A 27,044-nucleotide genomic window follows, 5' to 3' on the forward strand; every position below is an offset into this window, starting at 1 on the left:
GCGCATGTGCAGACGCTCAAAATGACATCACGCGCGGAAGCGGCGAAACGCGACCCACACACGCGCAGCCGCACCGTCACATCTTGCGTTCCGTTCGGGATGTGAAGGGGGCTCTGGAATGGATCCCGTTCGCATCCCAAGGTACCACTGTATTATATACTGCACAGCTATGATTAACTGTGGCCTTCTGGTTTGTTCCCATTTGTGCACATGGGCTGCATACAGGTCACACAGCTCATGCATATGCTGTCTAAAAAACATGCTTCATGCTTCATGTCCAGGGCAGCTGTCTACCAGCTCCATCTGGTATGCAGGCTGAGACCCTACCTGCCTGAGGACTGTCTTGCCAGAGTGGTGCATGCTCTAGTTATCTCCCGCTTGGACTACTGCAATGTGCTCTACGTGGGGCTATCTTTGAAGGTGACCCGGAAACTGCTATTAATCCAGAATGCGGCAGCTAGACTGGTCCTGGGAGTGGCCGCCGGGACCACAGAGAGATCTGCATTGGCTCCCAGTATGTTTCTGAGCACAATTCAAAGTGTTGGTGCTGACCTTTAAAGCCCTAAACGGCCTCGGTCCTGTATCCCTGAAGGAGCGTCTCCACCCCCATCGTTCAGCCTGGACACTGAGATCCAGCACCGAGGGCCTTCTGGCGGTTCCCTCATTGTGAGAAGTGAGGTTACAGGGAACCAGACAGAGGGCCTTCTCAGTAGTAGCGCCCGCCCTGTGGAATGCCCTCCCTTCAGATGTGAAGGAAATAAGCAGCTATCTTCTTTTTAAAAGACCTCTGAAGGCAGCCCTGTTTAGGGAAGTTTTTAATATTCAATGCTGTATTGTTTTTAACACTTGATTGGAAGTCGCTCAGAGTGGCTGGGGAAACTCAGCCAGATGGGTGGGGTATAAATAATAAATTATTATTATTATTATTATTATTATTATTATTATTATTATTATTATTTATTATCCAAAGACCTACTTTAGGAATGCCCCAGAGCTTAAAGATAGCTGATGTGATGTTCACCATTTTTTTCTTTGAAGAGTAAGTGGCCAAGCCAATTGTTTTCGAAAGTGCCTTCAGTTTTTCTGCCACAGAGAGTTCAAGAAATGCCAAAATACCAGCTCAGGGTATTCCTGAGTAGGAGATTCCTACTTCACAAGTATCATTTTAGGGTTATACCTTTGTAGGAAGAATCCAATTGTGAATGGCTATGAAAGCATAGGAGAGCCTTATACAGTACTACTGAACACTGACAAACTTTCCCTGAGATTACATTATAGGTTAATAACACACTGGTCTCATCAGTGGAGATCATTTGTACAATAGCTTTAGCTAGTTTTAAATTTTGTTCAGTAAAAGTCAAAACTATATTGGGGAAATAAATGTTGACAGCAACATTTCTTATTGCTAGAGCTGTTTACTTTCTATGTACTGATTGTACAGCATAACATTGAGTGTGTGGTATCGAATTTATCTCTTGGAATGTTTGTTTGTTTTTTTGAGACAAGACTCTGTTTCTCCTGCCTGTACAAAAAAAATGTAACCGGTGTTCAATATGGGAGCAAGCATTTGGTGGTGATGATAGAAACATACTTTTTTTGTTTCTATTAAATATCAGAAGTGTATGTAACAAATGATGTCCTTATTTTGGACTTAAATGGGATAGTAGATCTCTCATAGATTCAATAAGCCTGTGACAAAAGAGATAAAAGGATCTAATGTTCCTGCTGCACTGCAGGAAATATGATCTCTTTGTAAGATCAGCAACTGGGCAGAGCAAATATTTTTGAAAAGTTGTAATTTTCTCAGAGTTGTCCTTGCTTTGGTATTAAATTACATTCTGGTTTTCCTTTCAGCCACAACCAGCAGACCACAACATTTAGGCATCCTGTGACTGGCCAGTTTTCCCCAGAAAACGTTGAGTTTATTTTACAAGAGGAGTAAGTAGATTGATCAGTCTTACTACTTTTTACAAAATAGGATGCGTTGTAAACATTTGAATTTTTGTGTTGCAAGATAAACGCAAACATGTACAACTAAAATACATTATTTATCAAAATTATTCCCAACTGCAAACTTACCTTCTGCATTGATACTAAAAAGTTTTTTTAGAAATAGTAACTTTAGAGAATCAGAATTTTTTCTGAAGTCAAAGATTATGGTCAGGACAACTCTCAAGGAGCCAAAGCAAACCCACAAACCTGCATGCTCCTCCTTCTTCCCTCCTTCTCTCACACAGCCAGGAAAAGAAATTCTGCCAAGTTTAGTTTCACTTTTAAATAATCCCTGCTTAGCATTGCATTCAAACCTGAGGGTCCTGGTTTAAAACAGTCTAGGTAGTTTACAGATTTGTAAACCATGAAGCAGCCTTACTGTGAAGCTATGGAGTTAGTTCAAATCGAGGATGCCTGGTTTAAAATAATATTACCCCAAGATTCTTTAAAAATGAAACTAAACTCTGTGAAAGTCATTCTCCTGGCTGCACAGGAGGAGGAGAGGGGAAAGGAGGAGCTAGTAATCCTGAAGTTTGTCAAGGCTCATTGAGGTTCATTCACATAGATCTAAATAATGGCTGTGGAACATCGAGCCCAAGGGCCAAATCCAGGCTTCTCTGTCTGACCTTTGGGATTCTCCCCAGGCCACATCCTCTTTCTACAGGCCACAACACTCACCTGCCATCTTCCACATTCCCCTAAGTGTTTTTGTATGGAATATGCCTTTGAACACTGACAATGCATCTTGCTTGCCTAGATGGATGATAGCAAGGAGTGTTAGAGTGTGTGTCAAAACTCGTCTGCTGCACAAAGGTAACCTTTATTTGTATTGTGCATCCACTTCTGACTCTGGCCTTTCCCACCACTGGCATGTGGCCCCTTGGAGCTTTGCCATAAATAGAGAGAGATCATATCACTTCAGTGCTGCTACAGAAACATATCTAATAACTTTGCTTAGTCCACAATCAATTGCTGAAGTTCTGCAACTTTTCCTGCAGTCCTACAGTCACAGTCAATATCTAGTATTTCAGTCCAACAGCTGATTAACTAGTGACCAATTAGTTGATATAGGTCTCTTTTTTAAACCATTTATTCCAGAAACATAAGATATACTTCATATAGTAAATTTTATCCAGTCTTTCACATACTGCTTCTCACTTCACACCGTGTTCTAGTCACTTGAAAGGGCATGGAAGTGGGATAATCCTATCCAGAAGGCTTGCAGTATACCACAGATTGATAAAATAGGGATGGCAGAAGATGTTAAAAATTGATAATGAGACAATGACTGCCAGTGAACTCAGCCAGAACTCCTAGAGATACCTCTTTTCATCTCTCAGATCTCTCACTAGCTGAAAATGTGAAAGGCTCAAGGTTGCTTTTTGAAGGAAGGATATCATCCTTATCTGTATCTTTATTTCAGTGGAACTTTTTGATATTCTTGCGATGAAGCTGGTATGGACAAGGTAGCTGTTAGGTGAATTTGCAAGCTGGTTGATTGACCAAACCCCAGAGAGTACTTGCTTTCTGGTTTCTCGTCATCCTGGAAAGAAGTGGCAATTAAGGTTCTGCTGCAGGGTTCAATCCTAGGCCCTTTGTTCAACATCTTTGTAAATGACTTGGACAAAGAAATTGAGGCAATGCTCATCAAATTTGCAGATGATGAAACTGGGAGTAGCTAATGCCACAGAAGACAGAATTGGGGTGACATTAACAGACTGAAGAACTGAGCCAAGGCTAACAAAAAGAATTTCCATTGAAACAAACAGCAGACAGGAATAACCAACTGTACAAATATAATATGGGGGACACCTGACTTGCTAATAGTGTATCTGAAAAGGATCAAACATGAGTCAACTGTGTGCTGCAGCAGTAAAAAAAAAACCCTAATGTTATTCTAGGGTGCATCAACAGAAGTAAAAGTCCTACTCTATTCTGCCTTGGTCACACCCTACCTGGAATACTGTGTCCAGTTCTGGGCTCTGCAATTTAAGGACAATCTGGAAGGGAGGGCAGCCAAGATGATCAAGGGTCTGGAAACGAAGCCCTTATGAGGAATGGTTGAGAGATTTGGGTATATTTAGCCTGGAAAAGCAGAGACTGGGGGTGAAGGTACACACAGAGGTAAAAAATGCTATAAATAAGTCAGAAATTAGATCATTATCGCAAAATAAAAAAAGCTCTATGAAGGTTTGTATTCCTTTCAGCTGTACAGTTCTTTGATTTTATGATTTAGCAAGGAACTGCAGAAAAGAAACTTTTGAGTGCAATCTATCAGGAAATTTGCCGCAAAAACTCCAGTGAAATTAATTAATGGAAAGCGTGTAAAAGGTGCAGATATTCGCTGAGAAAGACAAATGTATTATCTGGGTATAGATACATCTGACAGCATAATAATTTTCAAAGTGTTTATTTGCCAAATAGAATTCTTTATGTAAATCACCATACGTATGTTCTCTCTTGGCAGTGAATGAATAAGATAGCAAAATACTAAAAATATCTTTTTCCTCTGATGTAGAGAAAAGAAGACAGCAACTGTTATAGCATATGCTAATATATAGGATAAATTATTCAAAAAGGTCATAAACTTTGTTTGAGACTATTATTAAAGAGCTCTGAATCTGCCACTTTCTGAAACTCAGCCTTCCTACAAAGTCTAAATGGAAGGCATCCATACCAATTGTGGGGTGTGAATTAATTTGCTTTTAGTGTTAGCTTTTGATCATTGTTGTAAGCCACCCTGGGATATTGTGAGAGGAAGGACAAGGTAGAATAAATAAAAATTAAGCGAATTCTTAAATAGTGCACATGCAAGCATCTAATATTGCAAAGCCTTTTAATGAAACTGCCTTTTTTTGAAGGGTGGAATCAGCTTAACAGTTGGGTTCTAAAAATATAATTAATCCCAAGTAGATGTTGGAGGCCGACCTGTGCCTGTCTTGAATGAAACCATGAAGCTGATTGTCATGTTCACTAGCTGTTTTCATCTGATAGGTTGCTCTTTTGTAGGAGAAATAATGAACAATGACCCAAGAATTGCTGTTACCTACCTATTTCGTTTATTCTTTCATTGAATATCAGTGACAGCCACAGAAACATTCAGGACAGCCAATTTGTCAGAGCTCCCCTTTGGCTGTGTTAAAGGTAGATAAGAAGTTGTAAGGTTTCTGTGCAGCAATATGTTGCACAGTATAGCCACATTCAGCCGTGCTCTTAGACTCAACCTTCTGTTCTTTATGTTGCTAATTTGAGTCCTCTTTTTCCATTTACAAATTGCGCAGGTTTTTTAACAAACTCTGTTGTCTGATGCTTTAAAATTAGTATGGCACGAGCACTTTGGTTTAGATGAATAGGAGTCATTGTTGGTATAAAATAAAACAGAAAACCCCACCACATTCATTCATGCATAACTACATTTTCTTCCATATTCTGACACTTGGTCTAAGCTATAGTATTTTTCCCTTTTAAAAATGGGGATAGATTCTAGCAAGCAAAGAAACTGTTTTAAATTAACACTTGTAAGGAGCATGTTACTTCTGGCACAACTAATGTATCATGTTTTTACTTGCATGTGAGCCTATGTACACCGAAAGACTAAAGTAACTTATTTTAAAATTGGTTTTGACAACTGTCATTAAATGTAAAAGAATGCACTCATCTATTCTCACATGTCTCTATAATTTGAGAAGGTAGTGAAAATTTATTCTCTTAATGTATAAAACCCTAATTAAGGTTTATTAAATAGATGTGTTCAGTTAAAATTGACTTTGTTAACTAGCGTGTTATGACTTGATTCTGCAACAGATAATTAACTTAATGTGGCAACCTTTTTCTGTTGGCAAAATTGAGCATCTTCCTTGTCCTCCAGAGACCTTGTCCTTTTAAACTGCTTTTATTCCTCTGAGTCTAAATAATACTTCATTGTTTTCTGTTTGTTTTTCCTGGCCCCCTTCTATGACATAAACAATCAAATCTCCCGTGGCATAATGGCATATAGCTTTGTTCAAAAACTGCTGTGTGGGTTTGATTTTTAATTAATATGCAGAGCTAGCAAAATGTGTTTAGTGATACTGACATATCATTCTTTCCTTTTCACCTTAGTCAGTTTGAAACCAACCAAGTCAAATTCAGAGTAGACCCACTTAAATCAAAAGACATGACTAGTGTAAGTCCATTGATTTCAGTGAGTCTACTCTGAGTATGACCCATTTATTTATTATGAAAATAAAGCTGCATGATATAAAATAGATCTTGAAAGTTTGTACTACATTACTGGAATATTAATCAAGCACAACCATTCTTCAGCTAGGATGCAATGAACCTTGTGCTGATTCAGTCCCATTCATCCCCCACTTATGTGATGCATTTTCCTCTTGCACTTCTGGTTTTGTGGCATACCATGGTTTGCTTGTACAACACTGGACTGAAAAATAACATTCAAACTGGTAGTTTCCAATTCTAATGTTATGGTTTGCTCAAACCATTGTTTTCTGGTTTGTATGTTACTGGCACATATGACACTAAGTCAAGTTGTATGGTTTGTTTAAAACTTCCCCAACTTGGTGCTCTCCAGAAGTTGTTGAACTACAGCTCCCATCAGTCCCAGCCAGCATGATCAATGGTCATGGATAATGGGAATTGTAGTTCAAAATATCTGAAGGGTGCGGGGAGGGGAGGCTCGTTTAAACCATAATGTGCAAAAGCTGTGTTCTGGATCACAGCTCAAGCACTCCCATTTCGTTCAGGGAACAACAGGTGATAGCCTTTGGCTTCGTGTGCCATCCAAACATGCTGTTTTTTTCCAAAGAAAGTATGATTGGGAAGCCAAGGTTTGTCTGAACCTGCTCAAGGGCTACCTAAATGTGAGGCACGAAACACTTCTTGGCAATCAGGAACACCATGTGGGCTCATGCACTTCCACCTGTCTTGTAATCCAACTGTAGTTTTCCAGAACATTCAGATCAGACAAACAATGGTAACTGGATTTGCCTCCAAAACATGTTTTGAAACAATGAAACTCAACAAGAAATGGGTTTGCGAACCATTATTTTGAGGCAATTCTGGTTAGTTTGTCTTTCATATCCTCCAAGGCTCCCTGTTTTCCAGGGTCAGTCCTGGAATTATGAAAGCCATCTTGGCTTCTGATTTGATCCCAAAATGTCGCTATTTCCCCTGCCAGTGCTGCCGCTGCCAAGCTCAAGGAGGGGGGAGCTGGCACTTGTCCCTAGCGGCGGCAAGGGAGCATCTCGTTGCCTCTCTGCTGCTGTCAGGTGTAGTGGTTAAGAGCGGTAGTCTCGTAATCTGAGGAACCAGGTTCGCGTCTCTGCTCCTCCACATGCAGCTGCTGGGTGACCTTGGGCTAGTCACACTTCTCTGAAGTCTCTCAGCCCCACTCACCTCACAGAGTGTTTGTTGTGGGGGAGGAAGGGAAAGGAGAATGTTAGCCGCTTTGAGACTCCTTCAGGTAGTGATAAAGCGGGATATCAAATCCAAACTCCTTTTCTTCTTCCTCCCTTAGGCAGCTTGTAGTGGCTGCTTTGTTTGATTTTTTGAAAAATGCTTTGTGTGTCTGCATCTTCTAAAATTTATTTATTGGTATGTGTTTTTCTTTTTGCAAATCTACCAAAGAATAATAATTTTTTTAAAAGAAAAACACCAATCAATAAATTTACTCTGACCATTGTTAGTTATGATGTCCAAATTGGACACACTAAAGATCATACCCTCCAACATACTTCAGATGAAAATAGGGACATTTCTCACTCCTCCTCAACTGACCCTCCTCAACCCCCCCCCCCATTTTGTCCCCACCCATGGAGCATTTCCTATCAGATGAAGGGTGAGTGCCACCAGCATTACACCAACAGGACACAGCATACACACCCTCCACCTTCCTGAGAAAACCCCTTAATCATTGAACCTGAAGCAGGCCATTGTTGCTGTTACTGTCTCCAGTATTTACAATGATCACGACAAAAGTAATTTATTTATTCAGTCAAATATTTTAAACAGTTCCATACCAGATAATTTATACAAACTTTGAATAAGCTTGCTCATTTATGCTGGTTTGGCATACCACCACCACCACCACTACTACAGATACCAGGTTAGATTTTAATGAGAAATGTCAGCATAACATTACTTCCCTAGTAGATTAGTGGTGGTGCATGGCAAAGTTAGTTCTGAAACGTGAGGAGCAAGCTCTTTTGCTCTGAAAAAGAAACACCCACCCACCCACCTCTGACCTTGTAAAGAGGCAGATACCGACTTGCATAGTAGGAAGTGAAATAAGAAATCCTATTTTTCTTTCTGTGCACAGCAAGGAAAACACAATGGGCAGATGTCAAAGGAAGAAGCTGAGTATGCTCATCGTGTTTAGCATATAGATGTGATATTAAAATGTGCCATTTATTAAGTGTAATGAGCTATAACAACAGTTAGAAAGCTCCTCCCCTACTGTTGCTGAGTTTTCATCCTTCATAAAAGTTCATAGTATTCCATTTAAAGAATTAGCTGCTTTCATTCCCTGAACATAAAGGTAAACATGATCTTATATTTAACATTCCTTCAGTAAAATAGGGCAGGTTTGTGTTTTGGTTATTTGCATGTTTTTGTATGTCAATTAATTGTACCGTTCAGCTTACAAAAACACACACTCCACTATTAGAAATTGGAATAAAAATTTCTTTTAAATTCCACCCTTGCCATCATTAAGTTGGCTGGAATTTTCTTCTCATCTGTCTATCCTTTCAGTAGAAATTCTTGGTTTTATATTTATTCTATAAAATGAAATATTTCACGTGATTTGTCATAACAATGGGGATGCTCTGGGAAGAGGGAAGCTATAAGAATGGTTTCATATCTGCAGGAAAAATCAAGAGTCTTGATATAGTTAATGGAAAAATGAAGAGGCAACATGATCAGTCTTACAAATATGAATGTGGGAAATCACACACTTGTCTGTTATCTCCTGGCATTCAGAGACTTGGTAGCTAAAGGCATTTATTTCACTTGCTGCTTTTCCAGTTTCTAGGCTGCCCCAGTATGAAAGCTTATGTGTATATGTGTGTGTGTGTTCCCAGCTTTCTAATGCAAATAAACACCCTTGAGTTTTTGTAGTGGAAATTTATAAGACAGCCACCAGCAGAAAAGTGTGCTTTACTTTTTAAGTTTGACATGTAGAGGATCATGTAGTCAAGATGATGTTGTGAGTCAGTAAGTCAGCTTCCCTGTTTTGTACTTGCTGGAGTTCCAAATAAGTGCTAATGGCAAGAACATTCAATTTCCATGGCTCATGAATTGAACCTAGCTCAAAATTTCTTGCCCATGATAGCCTTGGTTACTGCTTGCAATGTGAAATCATCTGAGTGACCACTAACTGAAACACCTGAGTGAACTAGGTCTCATGCTGAAATGAATCCTGAATGGTTGATGTTTTATTTAATACTGGCTTTGCATTAACTAGTAGCAACAAAAACTCATGTGGCACTCACTGACCTCATCTCTAAAGTAGGCGCTGCTTACCTGCTCCTGTTCCCTTAATTAGTTTTCTTAACATTTAATTTTTTCTATAACATTGATGTGTGGTTTTAGCTGTATCTTCTTAACAATAACTATTATTATTATTATTATTATTATTATTATTATTATTTCTATTCTTCCCTTCATCCAAAGATCACACAGCGGTTTACAATATTAAAACACAGAAATACATACCATAATAACAAACAAAAACAATACCCCCCCAGTTTAAAAAACACACAGTTTGTTTAATTAGCCAATGGCCTGGGAGAAGAGGAATGTTTTTGCCCGGCACCTAATAATATGTAAGGCATCAGGCAAACCTCCCAGGGAAAGCATTCCACAAGCAGGGCACCACTGCAGAAAACACACATTCTCTGGTTGCTGCCCTCTGGACCTCTTGCAGAAGAGGCATATGAAGAAGGGCCCCAAATGATGATTGCAGGCTCTGGGTTGGTTCATATGGGGAGAAGCAGTTCTTAATGTATTGTGGTCCTCAGCCATTTAAAGTTTTAAAAGTCAAAATCAGCACTTAGATTTGGACCCAAAAACTAATTGGCAGCCAGTGCAGTTGGATCAGGATTGACATTATATGCTCAAACCGTCTTTCCCCAGTGAGCAACCTGGCCACTGAATTCTGCACCATCTTCAGAGGCAGCCCACTTATAACGTGTTGCAGTAATCTAACCTAGAGGTTACCAGGGCATAGACAACAAAAGTTAGGCTATCCTTATCCAGATAGGTGTGCAGCTGGGCCACCAGCTGAAACTGATTGAAAGCATCATCCCTGATGATTGGCCATGCTGGCTGGGGACTGATGGAAGTTGTAGTCCAACAACATCTGTGGAGAGCCACAGGTTCACCACCCCTGCTCTGCTTACTGACTGTGTTGGTTCTCATTTCAGCCTCTGCACACTCCTGCGCTCTTAACCTTGTGGCCCTTTATCTCTACACATCCTTGGTGACACAGGATTGGCCACTAGGGGTAGCACTATCCCCCGGAGTAGGTGCTTCATCAGGAAGGAGACTACCTCCTCCAAGTTGTTGTCAGATCTGAGAGTGAGCTTGACCAGGAAGTTGTTGCTAGCCCAAACTGGGAAGGACCCCACACTTTTGTAATGCCTGAAGCTGGTGTTGGCCTGATGTGCCCCTCTTGGGTCCTGTTCAGTTGCATGTACAGAAATAGCTAAATAAAAATTTCTTGCACTCTGCAGAAAATTACAGTTATTGACTGTATCAGCTTATTTGGCTCTTAAAATCATTTCAATGTATAAATGTGTTAAATATAATGTAAGTAAATTAATGCACATCTGTTAGCTGAACTATAGAAGATAGTGTTTAGATTGCAGGACAGACTTAATGAGCATGCTTCTGTTAGCAGTGATATCTGTAATAAAAGCTGTTGTAAGTGAACAGTTTACTGCATTGGCGCAAGTGTAGAAAAGCTCACAAGTTCCATCTATTCTTTTGTGGCATGCTTATACAAGAGCAAAAGGCCCCTGGGGGTGGGGGAGCTTAAATATGTAATAAACGCCCTATTCTTTTTTTCCTAGGCAAAATTCACTTATGTCCAAGCATCGGATAAACCAAAGACCCTCAAGCATGGTCAGTGAAACATCTACTGCAGTGACTACATCCACTGTAGATACAAAACCTGGCTCCAAGGTAAGACACATACCCACCCCCTTATTCAGAAATGTGAACAGTATCAAGGACTGAGCTTAGCCCTTGGGCAAGGTGATCATTGCACTTCATTAGATCTGCACAGATATGGCACATCAGTCATTTTGAGGTCATACAGTGATTCATGGCTGAGTTAAGATTTGAGCTAGAAGCTTCCTGTTTCTCTTAACCACTGTGGTACATGTTCTCTATTTCATTGCTTTCAGTTTTTTCTTTCACACTGTTTACCTGGGCAATATCAGCTTTAAGCATTTCTTTTAAATCTTTTTTAAAAATTATATACTGTATCATGGTGTTTGGCTGCACCATTCATTATATTGCACAGTGTCATTTTATAAAGCTGCTCTGATAACAGAAATTAAAAGGAACCCCTTATGGACTAGGGAGCTCTGTATATGTATAATTGGTTGTGGTAGATTTTCTTGATGGACTGTTGTTGTTTGCATAATATGTTTGGGAGGAGTTTGAGAAGGAAGGGCAGGGTGATGCCATCCCAGTTTCAGTGATCATGGGTAGTGGGAGTTGTAGCCATGGGGAGGCGATAGGTTACCATGGAAGATGGGGGCAAACCTATGTACGCCTTGTTCCTTGCTCCCACCACTGCCATGGGCTGGTTCCTGGTTGCTTATCTGCTGTGCTCACTGACCTGTTATCCATTATTTGTTCCTGGATGAGAGTGCTGATCTGGCGTGTATTACTGAGCCTGGGTGGGTGTGCTGGGAGGAGTTGATCTGACCCAGCTGCACCCACCTGGATACTCAATGCTGCGTAAACATTGGCTTGCAGGAACTGGGGAGAGAATGGAAGAGAGGAGTGGCTATGGTCCGTAGAACTTCCATCACCAGGAACACCCTCTGTCTTGGAGCTTACTGTGAGGTCCTGTACCTGGTATTATGCCAAGGACACAGTAATAGTTGTTGCTGGTGCACTGTCCACCCTGCTGTCCAGCAGCTTCTCTGACTGAGCTGGCAGAGGTGGTCTTGTATGTGGTGTTTGATGAATGTCCATATTGAAGCTACCTTGGTTGTTCTGGCTCATGACTTCATATCTTCCATGACAACCATGAGGCTGTCTCAGGTTGTCACTGATCCGACACATAGGGCAGAGCACAGTATTAATTTCAGTTTTTGCTCCAGAGGGAGGAAGGCATGGTCTGAAAACAGGGGTGTAGATATCACCCTGTTTTCATGATGAGGTTGTACTTGTAGCTTCAGTCATTCACTGCAGGGGTGGTAGACAGATTGTGATGATCTACTCCTGGAGATCAATGGAATCCAATAGATTCTTGTCATGCTGTGGAACAGCGAGATGGATCAGGCCAGCACTTTACCCAGCTATTGAAATAATTGCACCAGCTGCCATTTAGCTACTGGACCAAGTTCAAGGTGCTGATTTTGGTGTATAAATCCCTATTTTAGAAACTGGAAAAGTTTTTAGTTGCATTTTCCTTCAAAACAAAACAAAAAACATGTAAATATCATTACTAGGATACTCCTCCAAGTCCCACTCTTGTGTAGCTCTTGTTGAGGCATAAAGTATCATTTTGCTCATTTCCAAGCAGTACCATTCAAATGATTGTATGTTTGCGTAGTTGAAACAGCTAGTGGGGTCAAGTATGGCTGATTGTTTTCTTAATTTGGTATGCCCCTGAGGTGAAGAGCTGTAAAGATTGTTGCATGCTGATATGGCTCTGGTTCCTTTCTTCTTGTAACTCATTGCCCCATGCTCAGGTTGAGAGGACAACCAGCTAAAAGAGGTATTGTCTTTGTCTGGCTGTCATGCTTGAGGATGCTTCAGCAGTTTCTTTCATGACTGGGGAGCCCTTTATGACACTGTTGGAGAATTCCTGCTATTGAATAGTTATAAAAATGTGATGTGCAGTAAAAAAAAAAGACAGGTTTTAGCAAGCTACTTCAGGGAAATTATGGACCGTATGGAAGCCTACATTTAAGTAGATTTATTTTCTCACTATACCTCCTAACATAGACATGAAGGTAGAAAGAGCTTAACCAAGAGTGAAAGGCTTTATTCTATGGTAAATTCAGTCATTGTGATTCTGATTCTGCTCCTGAAATTAAGATTTGTGTCTATGGCAAAAGTTTAAGGATTTTACTATATTGAGGAATAAAATGATATATCACTCACTAGTGCAATCATGTTATGCCACCCTAAGCTCATGGCAGAAATTGAACATATTACCCATGTATAATCAATATTGATATATTACTATGTGCTTAAAACTAGAAAATAGAAAAGGAGAAAGCTGCATACTTGACCTTAAAGAGGACTTTGGTAAATTTCCAGACATGCCTACACCGAAGGATGGGAGAAGACAGGGCTAGGCTCCCTGCCCCATTATATAATCAGAGAAAGAATGAATAATGAAACTTAAGACTTACAATGGGAAGTGAATGTGATGTGGCAGATTTTCACTGGCCTAGTTCACACATCACTCTGAGCATGGGTATGACTTACCATGACTATGCAAATGTTTGGGCTCCTGCTGAGGAGCTCACACCTACTTTGCTCCTCCTAGCTTTTTAGGTCAGTCTGGGATGGCACATAAAACAAGGTTTTTGGAACTTTGGATCATGGTTAAGGTCTCTCCTTCTTGACTATGACATCTAACCATATGACAAACCTTGGCTACAGATCATGGTTGAGGAAGAATGACCTTAACCGTGATCCCGGGTTCAGACAATACTCTGAGTGTTAAAAGCCCAGAGAGGAGGAAAGTGGCTCATCCTGAGGAGCCAACATGTTGACACATTCATTCTTACGCCATGGTTTCAGTTAACATAATTGATCAGTGCTGTCAGTGTGTGAAGTTAAGGAGGAGTTGAAAGAGAAGATTTGATTTCAAAATACCAGTATTTAAGCAGGAGGGGTTTTTCACAAAAGCTGAAGTCTAGTCTGAATTTGGGTTCAGAAGCCCAAGGACCTCTGCTAGTTTCCTCCCTCTTGATCAGCATAAATTAATATATTCAGATTAGCCCCAAGATACAATGATAAATTGCTAGATATACCCCCAGTTGAGGATGTTCTGTCTGTAGAAAGGAGTTGCTGAATAACTGGATTCTTAGAAAGAATTAAAAGATGTAGAGGAAATGGAAACATGTGTAATTGTATAGTAACTGATAATACCCATTTTGTGGCAAAATCGTTTAAATACTGCATTATTGTGTAACAAATTAGGGAACATTATAAAAAAATACATTGTATGTGTACTTTTTATGTTTGCTCATGTCATGCACTTACTATTGCTGTATTATACTTGTCTGAAGGTGGTAAAATCTGGCAATAAAATACACAGTTTTGGGAAAAGAGACCAGGCTATTCGGAGAAACCCTAATGTTCCTGTTGTGGTGAGAGGCTGGCTTCATAAGCAGGTGAGTTTGTAATTATATTTATGTGTTGCAGTGAGTTAAATCAGAACTCCCTGGTGAAAAGGAACTTTTTTTTTGCATAGCATTTGAAAATGCTGGAGTGGAGCAGAGGCGGGGGAAGTGAGTTGCGGTGGGTGTGGGCCGCCCCGGGTGTCACCACTGGGGGGGGGGGGTGACAAAATGCCGGGCGGCACTCACTGCGGGGGCTGCAGTGTGCCCGAGCCACGCATCTCTCCTGTAGGGCAGCTGAGTGGGAGGAGGCAGGCAGACGCCGGAGGCCCCACGGTCCACCTTGCTCCTCCCTCACCCCGCCCCTGTAGGCGACTCGCCTTGCCCCTGCCCCTAAGGGCAACTCGCTCCGTCCTCCCCCTGCCCCTTAGGCAACTCGCCCCATCCCTATGGGTGACTCGCTCCACCCCTATGGGTGGCTCATCCCACCCCTGGGGCAACTTGCTCCGCCCTTCCCCTGCCCCTGTGGGCGACTTGCCCCACCCCTATTGGCAGCTCGCCCTACCCCTGGGTGTGCTGCCCCAGGAGCCTGAGTGGCTTGCTCCACCGCTGGAGTGGAGTTCGTGGAATTCAAATTTCATGTGATCAGGGAATCTCAGAATTGACCTTCAAATCTTGTTGCCTTGTTTTCTGTCTCTAGTATGTGTACAGTCTTTGTAGAAAATCTAACATAGGAAAATACATGTTTATATTATGAGTAATCTAATAGGCAGGTAGTTCTGCAAATGAGTTATCTAGATAGCATACTAAAAAGTCTACTGTTTTTCCTTGGGCAACTTCTGAACAGATCGTGGTTGTTAGGTGAAAATAGACCACCAATAAGAGCTTTAACACAACTGTAATATATTTGTGTGTGTGTGTGAATAAGTACCACAGTTGTCAAATTATATAGTGTTGGAGTGTTAGATTTACAGCTTAGGATGCTGTGTATTTAAGACAGAGGCGGATAAAAGCTTAGTCATATCAAAATGTGAACAGTTCAAGCTGAAAGATTGTAACCTAAACACCTTTCCAGGAGGCAATAAGTATGAAATACCAGAGTCTATAAATATAATTAACATTTTTAAAAAAATTATCACAATGCAAATTACTGTGTCCTGCACGTATATTAACATAACTAGTTTTATTGCATAAAATTACAGCACAGCCCTAGGCAGCATGTAATAAATAGCCAGGCAGGTCAACTATCTGGAAACAAAAAGGTCAGCGGTTAGTGCCTGTCAGTGTCCTACTGACATGAAAGATGAACTCTGCCCGTATCATTATTAGCACTGCAGTCTTGAAAACCTTTCCCAAGCTATACAGAATTAAAAACATAAACATGTTCAGATATATCATACAGTTGCCACTACTGCTCCACTGATCTTGATCCATCCAGCATACTAATAATATCTTTCATTTGTGCATTACTGATGTCTGCTAACTAGCATTCACTAATTGTAATATGCTTTTTCTTCATAATAATGGTATCTAATTAGTGATGGAAGAGTTGATCCAGTGGGTGGCTCCACTAGCAATAAAGAAAGAGATGTGATTTTTGCCTTTTCTGGCTCCTTTCTGCCTCCCCCAGCACGCCCTGAAAATCAGTTCAAGAGAGTTGGGAGACTTGCCAGAAGAGGGTAGAAAGCAGCATGGGGGCTGCAAGCGAAAGTTCCGCTTTTATTAGTGGAAGTGTTTGCAGAATCAAAAGCCTTCCATGCTCTTAAGAGCACCAGTTAGATTACGCCCAGTAACAAAAAAATTAAGTTTTTGTGAAGTAGTATGAGAAAATCGGGACGTGGGTGGCGCTGTGGGTTAAAGCCTCAGCGCCTAGGGCTTGCCGATCGAAAGGTCGGCGGTTCGAATCCCCGCGGCGGGATGCGCTCCCGCTGTTCGGTCCCAGCGCCTGCCAACCTAGCAGTTCGAAAGCACCCCTGGGTGCAAGTAGATAAATAGGGACCGCTTACTAGCGGGAAGGTAAACGGCGTTTCCGTGTGCGGCTCTGGCTCGCCAGAGCAGCGATGTCACGCTGGCCACGTGACCCGGAAGTGTCTGCGGACAGCGCTGGCCCCCGGCCTCTTGAGTGAGATGGGCGCACAACCCTAGAGTCTGTCAAGACTGGCCCGTACGGGCAGGGGTACCTTTACCTTTTATGAGAAAATCATGATACTGGGAAGGTTATGCCATAGCTTTGCATGATTGTTGATAAGCATATTTTCATATGTTAAAGAAAATATATATACATTTCAGATTCTGTTTAGTGATGTGTCGTTTCTTCTACTGTCTGTGTTACAAATTTGGTATTTTATTTTTGTATTTTTAGGACAGCTCTGGCATGAGATTGTGGAAAAGGCGATGGTTTGTGCTTGCTGATTATTGTTTATTTTACTACAAAGGTTAGTGAATAAAGATCTGATTTTAATATTTTTTGTGGAACTGAGAACTGAGCACAAATGTTACATTTGTTTCTAAAGTCTTAGAAACTGAGCTTTTTGGTGTTCAAAATGTCTGGGAGAATGCTAGAGAACAACTCGCTACCTCCTGCTTGCATTAATGTCAGGGAGTCATTTATGGAAGCTAATCTATGCATTTCTTACCTTTTTGATTGAAGAACATCTATGCAAACCAATTGCCATTCCCAGTTCTTGGTGACAACAGTTCTCTCTCTTCCCCCGCCCTCTAATTTGTCTCCTTCAAACAATTCTTGATTGCTAGGAGTATTTCTTTCTCTCTGCTCCTCACAAATGATAACAGTATACTGGAAAATACAGAGGCCTTGATATCTCCACTGTGAGATGCACAAAATGTTTGTGTTGCTAAAAAAGGAGATTCACACGTAACGTTAATAAAGCACATGAAATTATCGAAAAACTGATCAATGTTTTTGTCTATCTCACCCAGTATTGTCTATTCTAACTTGCAGCAGCTAATCAGGGCTTCAGGCAGAGATATTTCACATTACCCTCTGATCCTTTTCACTGAAAATGCCAGTGATTGAACTTGGAACCCTGAGGTCACCTTGTCCCTCCAAGGTTTAGTCCCTCCATAACCTTTCTGTCAGCCTATATCTCAAGTGCCATCTACTGCTGTTGAACAATGGTACAGTTACTAGCTCCTAGGATCCTAAATGGCTTGTGGAACTGTTGTGTGCCCAACTGCCCCCCAAAGAACCACACAAGTTATACACATAGTACAGCTAACGTAAGTCGCACAAGATGTGGGCTGTTGCACAATACATGCTTGATAGCATGAATACATTTTGTGTTTCAGTTGAAATATGGAAGTTAATTTGTTTCTTTCTTCATTCAAAAGACAGCAGAGAAGAATCTGTTCTCGGAAGTATACCATTGCCTAGCTATGTAATATCTACAGTTGGACCTGAAGATCATATAAACCGCAAGTACTCATTTAAGGTAAATTTAGTAATTTCAAAGTTTGTGTTTATTTTAAACAGTAAACATGATACATTTTTGGGAAATGCCATTTCCTAGCATTTTTCATGTATATCTGGAGCAAAATGTAAAGAGCCACTGATAGTTTTTGCATATGTATTGGAACCTCTCCTTTCCACCACAGAGCTTGTCCTCCCTGTAAAATTGGATGGTCTTCCTTGAATAGCTTCCAATGCAATGTGACATGTTGCAGTTGGAAGGGAAATCTGGAGAGTGCCTGTGCACTGGTAGAAGGTTTTGCATGCAGTTGTAGGACTTTGAACCTTCTTATATTTTTATAACAATGTATCTCCTTTCTTAAAAGAAAATTATCAGACCAGATCATTGTTCCACCATAACACAATGTTATTCATTGCTTTAATGTGTGTTTCCCTATGTTAGTCTAAATTATGATTCTCTGTTGTCTATCCAAATCATTAAACCAATGCTACTCAGAAGTAGGTTTAAATGAGTAGAGTGGAGTTTACATCCAAATAAATATACATAGGTTTGCAGTACATGATACAGCAGTACTGTTTTTCTTCTGTTTAAATTATCATTTTGCTTCAAAGTGCTTGTTTAATTTGAATTCACTAAATGGAGCTGCTAACAATTTGTGATAATGTGCCCTCTATATTTTTGCAATGTGAGAATATGGCAATGTTTAAATCCACTTTTGTGACTGTATGCAGTCCTATTACTTGGGCTGTTCTTTGAACACTTATCATTACAGTGGAGCTTGATTCCAGGCAGATTGATATGGGGAAAAGTCTTCTGTTCAGTTTTATCCATCCAGATCCTAATCCGTATAAGGTTTTACATGTTGGTGGAGGCATTTTGAACTTGGTTTTGTATCATATCAGCAGCCAATGCAACTCTTTGGTAAGCAGTGCCAGTTAAAAGCCTAGCTGCAGCGTTTTGCAATAGCTGCAGCTTCCAGGTCAACTTCAAAGGCAGCACAACATACAATACATTGCAATAACCCACTCTTGAGATTACCAGTTCAAGGGTCATTGTGGCCAGGCTATCCCTGCTAGCTTTTTCTGTTTCATCTTCTTGCCCCCTTTTTGTGTTTTTGTGTGTTGAGGTTGTTTTTTTGTTATTTGGTGTATGGGGTGTTACTTAGAAACATTAAGGGGACACCAAGCAATGTGTTCTATTTCCAGGTTAGTTCTTCATTTTTGGAATCATTTGGAGAAGGCTCCAAGGAGGTCAACTTGTCTGTAAAAATTATTTGGTATTACATCAGGATATTGGGGGTGAAACATGGTGTGCAGTACTGAAAGGTAGACTGTCGCATATATCCAGAGAGTCATCCTCCTAAGAAGAAACTGCCAGATTATATTCAGTGAGAAATCAGAATGTGATGTAACATGTCCCTAATAAACAGCTGTGAATTGAGCAACCCAGTGGTTACAGCTATTTGTGCGAAGGAGGAGAAGAGCTGGGAGTGTAGTCTCACCTTTTGGTGTACCCCTGTCCATAGAGGAATAACAAAATTCTTAAGAGGCTTACAAATATTACTAAATTCAATCAGCCAACACAGTGTTTTGTTCCAACAGTCTTAAAAGTGTCTTGCAGTAATTTGATTTTTCATTCTAAAAAACTGGCTGGCTGCGCCTGCAGAAGAGGACTTTTAACCTCAGCCCTTCAAAGAGCATCTTGTGTTCAATCCCCAAACCCCTCTCAAGATCAGCAGTATAAGTTCAAGGTATAAGGCGTTGATTTCAGAAGAAACATGCCTGTTCCCCATTCTCATGCACAAATGCTTCCCACTTGCGCTCAGAGAGGTGGTAGTGTGATTGAATCTTACCCCTGGCTTTTTAAAGTATAAAGTGTAAGTGCATTTGGTCAGTCATTTCAACATATAGCCAAATTTTGGATTGGCTGCAGCAATGCATTGATTGCCTCAGCCCAGTATTAAAATATATGAAGTTGCATGCCTACTCAATAACATGCTGAATTTTGTTAATGCTATGCTTGACTAAGGCTGCAACCCTGGGAGCAAGTCTCACTGAACTTAATGTGACCTACGTCTGTCTACATAACGTATAACAGTGCACTGTGAATCCTTAATTCTTATTGGAGATAACAGTGATGTGCAAGGTGTTTACTTAACTGTAAATTTAAAATATCAAGGAATGTCTTGGTTTTTAGTTTCTTTTTAACTTAGATGTACTTTTGTTTTTTATGATTAAGCATCACTTCAATGACGACTAGGTTATTTATATAATGGAATATGTATAGGCAATGACTGAACTGCAAAGCATGCACATTTATCATCTATACTCGGAGTAGCTGAAATAAAACCTATTTCTGCTGATGATATTTGAATGTATGTTACCCTTTAATCATCTATTAGTGCTTAAACTCTGAACCTGCTTCCTAAGCTTAATATTATGGGATCAATGAGGGGAAGCTTCTTAAAGGAAATATCAGCATATTTGTATTACATCCAAAATCCTTCAGGTAAAATATTGTATTCTTTCCAGTTGATATCAGTATGCATCTCTGCATATTTGACATCATAGATGAATTTAATGAAATATCTACTTGATGCTGTTCCAAGAAAACCTACCATAGCCTGAAGTATTTATATTTCTTCTTGTTAAATAATTCATCTGCTTTCTGATCCTAGGTTTAAGATCAAGACCACTTCAAATTGTATATCATCATCTAGAAGGGAAGAATATATTAATTTTTCTAGAAGTTCCAAAGTAGTATTTTAAAAATGTGTGTTAAAGTGCCATTGTTTGTCAGCTTTAAAGTACCATCTGACCAGAATTCTATCACTCATTAGTTTTATAGCTAACTTTTCTAATCAGTTTAGTGCTGTTTAATGCAGTTTGAAATAAAAAGCATAGCAAGAATGTGTGTTATTTGAATTTGAAGTGGGGAAATCTAAGTATTAAAAAGTAAGTTGAAAAACAGGTCCTATTACCCCTGTGTAAGAGGCAGGAAACAGAAGATCTCCAGGGTGGGAGGATAGAAGACGATAGGGAAGTTCCCAGCTGAGAACTAGGAGGGTTCACATCTCTCTGTATGGCACAAGTTAAGATTTACCTGTGAAAGAAGACTTTGTATTATTATTTTATTTTTTTCTATTTCTGTTTAGATTGGCTTTTTTATTGTAATGTACTATGAAAGGTCTTAATACAATTTTATTCAAAATAAAAAATAAAAAGAAGTCCTATTACAATGGGTCCCTTCTTCTGACTAAAGGCAGGGGCGTAGGAAGGGGGGGCAGTGGAGGCAGTCCACCCCAGGTGTCATCCATGGGGGGGGTGACAAAAAAGGCACACCACGGGGGGGGGGTTCTCACCTTTTTGTCACCCCCCTCATGGATTACACCCAGGGCTGACTGCCCCCACCGCCCCCCTTCCTATGCCCCTGCAATGAGTTAAACATTAGGGTACATGCATAATATACTTGATTCTAGTTTTCAAACTGTAATGCTAAATTATTTGTTATACTTTGCTCCAATTACCATCATATTAATTTCTGTTTATTAATTACTGTAATAGGGCAGTATTACATTTGTCGGGGAAGCAATTCCCATATACGGATGCCCAAGGAAGCATTATACATTAATGCATAAATGCTGAAACTTGCTTCCTTATCCATTGCATGTGCTACATTAAATTCTGGAATATTAGAACATGTAGTTAATTGGAAAAGGGAAATAAATGGTTGGCGTTTCCACAGATCTCCATGTTTAAAATATTCTTGAATGTGATCCCCTGAAGAGAAAATGTGCTCGCTGAATTATCCTTCTAGACAGTTTGCTTCTAAGGATCTATTCAGACTTCTGCTTTTTTATTTTTATGGAAAGGCATTATAAGAGAAAAAAATGGCCTAATCTTTTTATCTCTGTCTTCCCCTCTTTTCCCTGGTGAAAAATGTAATATCTGAATTGGTCCTTTGAGGCAAACAGTGTGGTTATTTGTCTCTTCTGCAGTGCTTTTCTCTTTTCTGTATCCTAAGGCATAAGCTCAAAGTAATTCAATTCCCCACATTACATACCAATGTTGGGTCCAGCTTAATGTATGCATATATGATAAACAATTGCTACCTTTGGATTTATTATTACCACTTTGATTAAAATGTATCCTTATTTGACTGTAGTCATAAACATATGTGCTGGGCAATAAATTCAACTTAAATCACTCCAACTTTCAAGAAGGATTGTTTGTCATTAGGAAATAGTTGTATTTATTATTCTAATGAAAGTGTTAGCATTGCAGACTTTCATTCTAAAAATTCTTCAGGGTCCAACTTTCCTCTGCTTCATACTTTGCATTATTGATGCAAATTTATGTGGATCCTTTTCCAAAATGTTTATTGTGTCATAAACACTACTTGCAGAATTGATAAGATGTTTTTTATATTAAACAAAGCTGAAATATTATATTCAAGCTCATTATTAAATCATTTTAACAGTGCAATTCTTGTACATTATGTTCAATGTGACATGGTCCCAGGTTAGTTCATATAGGACTAAAAATAGAAGTTTGTCAAATTTAATGTGGCCTATCCAACTCATTTCTTACGTGAAAAGTAACACTCCTTTTAAAAAGCTTCCAGAACAGTTTTAAAATAGGACATTTAGATGGATGTACTTATTTATTTAGGGTTGGGTAGCTTGTTGGTTTTTGTTATCTTGTATAAATCAACTTTTCCCTTTGCTAGAATCACAATGATCCATAGTGTATTGCTTGTACAGTACTCAAAATTTATTAGTTGTCTCTGCTTAGCAATGCTAAAATTTAAACTTCAAAGGCAAATAGTTAACTTACAGAGACGTTCAGTGGATTTATTACACATTTCTTACTATCTAGTGAGCCTCTGCACTGAATTAGGTTGCCTGGACTGGCTAGAGGTAGATGGAAATCTGGAAGGCACTTTGCTAGCAATTACACAGCCCCTTTGCAATTCTTCTTAATTATTTCAATTCAAGTAGGTTGCATTTAAAAGTGCTGCTGTATTTTGACCCTGAGGGCTTGTGTGGGAGGAATTAAGGGTGTGAGCATTTTGAGTAGGTGAACTTCTAAAGAGCTCAGTGTGTAAACAGGTGTTGTGTGAAAATAAGTAATAATGCCTGTGTCTGAGGGGATGGACTTCAATTTCTTGTTTCATCATGCCAACTTTCTATTGTTTAGGAATTCTGCTCTTTTAACTTACTGAATTTTTGTCCTTGTTTTGTTCTTATTGGTATGCTCTTGGGGTTTGCTCTCCATTTCTTCTTCTGTGCAATATGGGAGAGAGGCTGCCTTTTCTTCTCCCTCTTTCCAGAATAAGGGCATCTGAATGCATGAATAGGTACAAATATTACTTTTTCATCCCTATTGTGAATGTGTATGTGTTGTCCTGCAGACTGCTGTGCTTTAGAAATTCTTACTCATAATTTAAGACATCACAAAGCTCTTCTGTGTTTTCCTGTCACTGATTGTCCTCACGCTTACATTCACACATGTACATGTTGTTCATTTGCTACGTTGCTAAGAGATAACTGGATATGTTTGGACAGTTTAATTTAATCACACTGGAGCTGGCCCTTCCAGTGGAAAGAATTTGCTGATAACACTGCACATGTTGCTTACTCAAATAATGTAAATATGCTTTCTTCAGCTGCTGGATGTGGAAACGTGCAATGTTTTGCTTGCTTCCATTTTAACTAGATAATTGATAATGAAACTGTACAGTATCTGCTTTTGCTTTTAAAATGAGATTGTAGCTGCTCTATAGACAGAGTTGCAATGGAGAGGCTGTCACTAGCCAAAAGAACTGCAGTAATAACAGTCCACCATATATTGAGCTTTGAAGGAAGTGTAAAGGACCTTTATTTGAGTTCATTTGTATCAGGTGTGGGAAACTTTGGGGCTCCATATTATGCTAGACTACAACTCTTATCCCCCCTGGTTTTAGGCATGCTCATTGTGGTTTATGGGAGTCATAATTCAACAGCATGTAGATAGCCAACAGTTCCCCACCCCTGATTTGAATGAAGGCTATTCCCTACTCAGAAAGTTTCAGTGCTGCTGTGTAAATGAATAAGAGGAGTTCAGTGATTCAGAATATACTAAATGCAGTAATGGGGGTGGGGAGAGACTTGGTTCCAAGAAGTCTGCATGTGCATATGGGGACGGTGGTGGATTTATGAAGCTTTGGTCTTCTAATAAATACTCAGTAATATCCAGTAATGCATGTAGTTGAGATCCTATAGGGAGGATTAGATGGATTTTGTGCTGTCAAAAACTATAATTATATTTTGAAACCAAGTAAGCATTGTAAATTATTCTTTAGTCTAATCCTTCAGCAGGGAGAAGATGGGCTTTATCCAATCTATAGCTTGTATAGAAGAGGCAGGGAACCTGTGGCCTTCCAGATGGCTGTTGCTTTATTAAAACATCTGGAGGGCCACAGTTTCCTGACCTCTGCTGTATAGGCAGCATAGGGATTGTATGAATTGCTCTATCGGTTAATAGCTTACTATCACAAGCAATATGCTCTGAAGATCTGTTGGTTGAACCCATACAAAGAAGGAAGTTATGGACATACATGGAAAAAAATAGATTCATAATTAGTTTTGCTGAAGTGAAGACCCATGAAAATGTTTGTGTATTTTGCCCCTCTCTTTTTTATTATATTCCACCATCACCCTTTTCACCACATGATGTAAAAAAATTTGAATATTGAATTTCAGCTTTCTAAATAGTTAGCCGTGCTTCAAGTGTAGACCCTGCCGTTGGCATTTTTTTTACTCCCAGAGTCACCGTTCCACCCCACCCCACCTTCCTTATTCTTTATTTAAGTATCCATAATTTGTTTTCTGGCTTGCCTGTGAATTTTTAACTGCCAGTGCATTACTTTATTCATTTCCTTAGGTATTCTGTGTAATGTTGCCTTTTTTATTCCTTTAAATTTTGGTCCCCATCTTTCTCTATATGATTTTTCATACATCCCTTTGTAGTGTTGCCTGTCTTATACAACCATGCAATATATTTCATCCACAGTGTTAGATATTGGTTTCTCTTTCAGTCTGTAAATTATCTTTCTCTTACAAAGTCTGTTGTGGAATGAGCAGCTGACATTTTCAAATTAAAATATCTATCAAACCAATCAACATCTTTCTAATCTTTGCCAAGTTTTTCTTCTGCTTGTGCTCAGATGTAACAGAGAGCTCTGGTTAGTTTAAAATAGAAGGCATAGCTTTTGATCTCCCCATGTTCTCGTACGCGAAAGAAGTGGGGAGGATGCATGCCAGTGGCTTCCCATAACTCATACACATAACACTAAATTATGGTTTAATGTTATTTCCAAACTGGCCGTATTTTTTTTTTCTTATCTTTTGTGCATGTTCAGAAGTGAAGGCAATCCCTTCTGATATAATATTATCTCCCAAGTCCTATTTTTAAAAGTGTTGTTTTAATAAACATAAAATAATACCACACACACATACAGTCTCTCTCTTTCTCTCTCTCTCTCTCTCTCTCTCTCTCTCTCTCTCTCTCTCTCTCTCACACACACACACACACCTTCAGTTACATACAGTATTTCTCTTTATGCCTTCACATAGCATTCAACCACCATTTCTCATTAGAATTTTCCAATTGCACAGTGCAGACTATATATTTTACCCTTTCCCCCCTTTTTTTCTTTTCAAAGCAACCCTCCAGATATTTTGCAGTGTTTTGCCCAGGGCAACCCAAACTGACCTGTAACCCAGCAAACAGACAATAAACCCCAGATAGATACATTAAAACCCAAAGGACAGAAATACATTAAAAACATCCCACCCACTTCTAAAAGACCATAGATAGTTAAAGGTCAACGGCCTGGTTACAGAGAAAAGATTTTGCCTGGCGCCTAAAGTGAGCTTCCCTGGGGAGAGCATTCCACAAATGGGGAGCCACCACAGAAAATGCCCGTAGCCAGATTATAGCGCTATATAGGACCAGCACACCAAGATGGATTTTCCCTATTGCAAACATTGCACAGGACCATGACAGATTGGTCACATGATCGTAAATAGGTTCCCTTATTAGAGAGGCCACAACAGAAAACAGAAATTGGTTCACCAGTGTTTAACAATCAGGAGGCAGGTTTGATATAAATGTGAGATAGGCCATGGCCACACATGTTGAAGCCTGAAGGAGATGTAGCCTGAAGTGGTGTGTTGTCTAGTCTGTCTGGCTGTATGTTGCAGTCACAGAAGCAGTGTGATTCTGATATCCTTTTATTAGTTAAGGATCCACAGTGTATAAAATTAAACTGGAACACCCTTTCATGAGGGCAGTCTCATATTAGGCTACCTTAGACATTTCAGGAATACCTAGTATGGTATGTACAGGTCTGCATACCCATGGTAGTCCCTGCCATGTACAAAACAGAACTTCTGCTTTTTATTTTTTATCTTAGGTAGATGTTGTGGTGACCTGTGGTACACACAGTCTACAGCTGCAGCCTTTTGCAGATATGTATCTGCAAGTTTCATTGATGCATGAAACTCTCTGCTAACTTGGGAGCAAAAACAGTAACTTCTTTACTGTGGATGAGCTGTTCTTTGTTACATATTGCCTTGAATGACTGCAGGTGACTGAAGCAATGGTTAAAGAGGTAGCAAAAATACATATTAAAAAGATACACTTGGTATCAATTGAATTTTCTCTCCATGCCAAATAGGAATTTAAAAGAGAAGCAGAATACTTTTCATTGTGACTGCGGTGTGGAAAGTAAGGGCTAACTGCCACACACACCCACACACCATAGTACCATAGTCCTTATACTGATTGGAGAGTCCACATCAGCTGATATTCACAATAAAAAGGAAAAAAGACAAGTGCAACACCAAACTAGACAGTTAATGTCACATGTAGTTTGGTGCACAGAAGGAGAAGAGGTAGGACACTAGGCCTGAGAAACTAGGCAAACATTGCAGGGCACTGAGTTGCTTTCTGCTTCCTTTTGTTATGCATATAGGAACTCTGAAGCTCTAATGTTCAAAATTTGCGAACAATGGCGGCGGTGGGGGTGGGATTGCTCT

General features: G+C 39.8%; 1 protein-coding gene across 35 annotated transcripts in view; it reads left to right on the forward strand.

The window, feature by feature from the left end:
* Positions 1–27,044, forward strand: part of PLEKHA7 (pleckstrin homology domain containing A7) — a 155,530-nt gene that overhangs the window by 79,392 nt on the left and 49,094 nt on the right. For 31 of the 35 annotated variants that reach the window (XR_014515362.1, XR_014515363.1, XR_014515364.1 and 28 more), the window contains 5 exons: positions 1,855–1,938; positions 11,067–11,178; positions 14,481–14,585; positions 16,894–16,966; positions 17,883–17,983. Coding sequence is in view for 26 of the 35 variants with exons in the window: in XM_083458271.1 (XP_083314397.1) it covers positions 1,855–1,938; positions 11,067–11,178; positions 14,481–14,585; positions 16,894–16,966; positions 17,883–17,983 (475 nt within the window). In the remaining 9 variants the exon portion in view is untranslated. Of the gene's footprint in view, positions 1–1,854; positions 1,939–11,066; positions 11,179–14,480; positions 14,586–16,893; positions 16,967–17,882; positions 17,984–21,401; positions 23,321–27,044 lie in introns of those variants that run through there. The other 4 variants (XR_014515368.1, XM_083458277.1, XM_083458260.1 and 1 more) reach the window with 2 other exon arrangements.

Source organism: Podarcis tiliguerta (assembly GCF_965153285.1).
Source record: "Podarcis tiliguerta genome assembly, chromosome: 1".
Classification (NCBI taxonomy): Eukaryota; Metazoa; Chordata; class Lepidosauria; order Squamata; family Lacertidae; genus Podarcis; species Podarcis tiliguerta.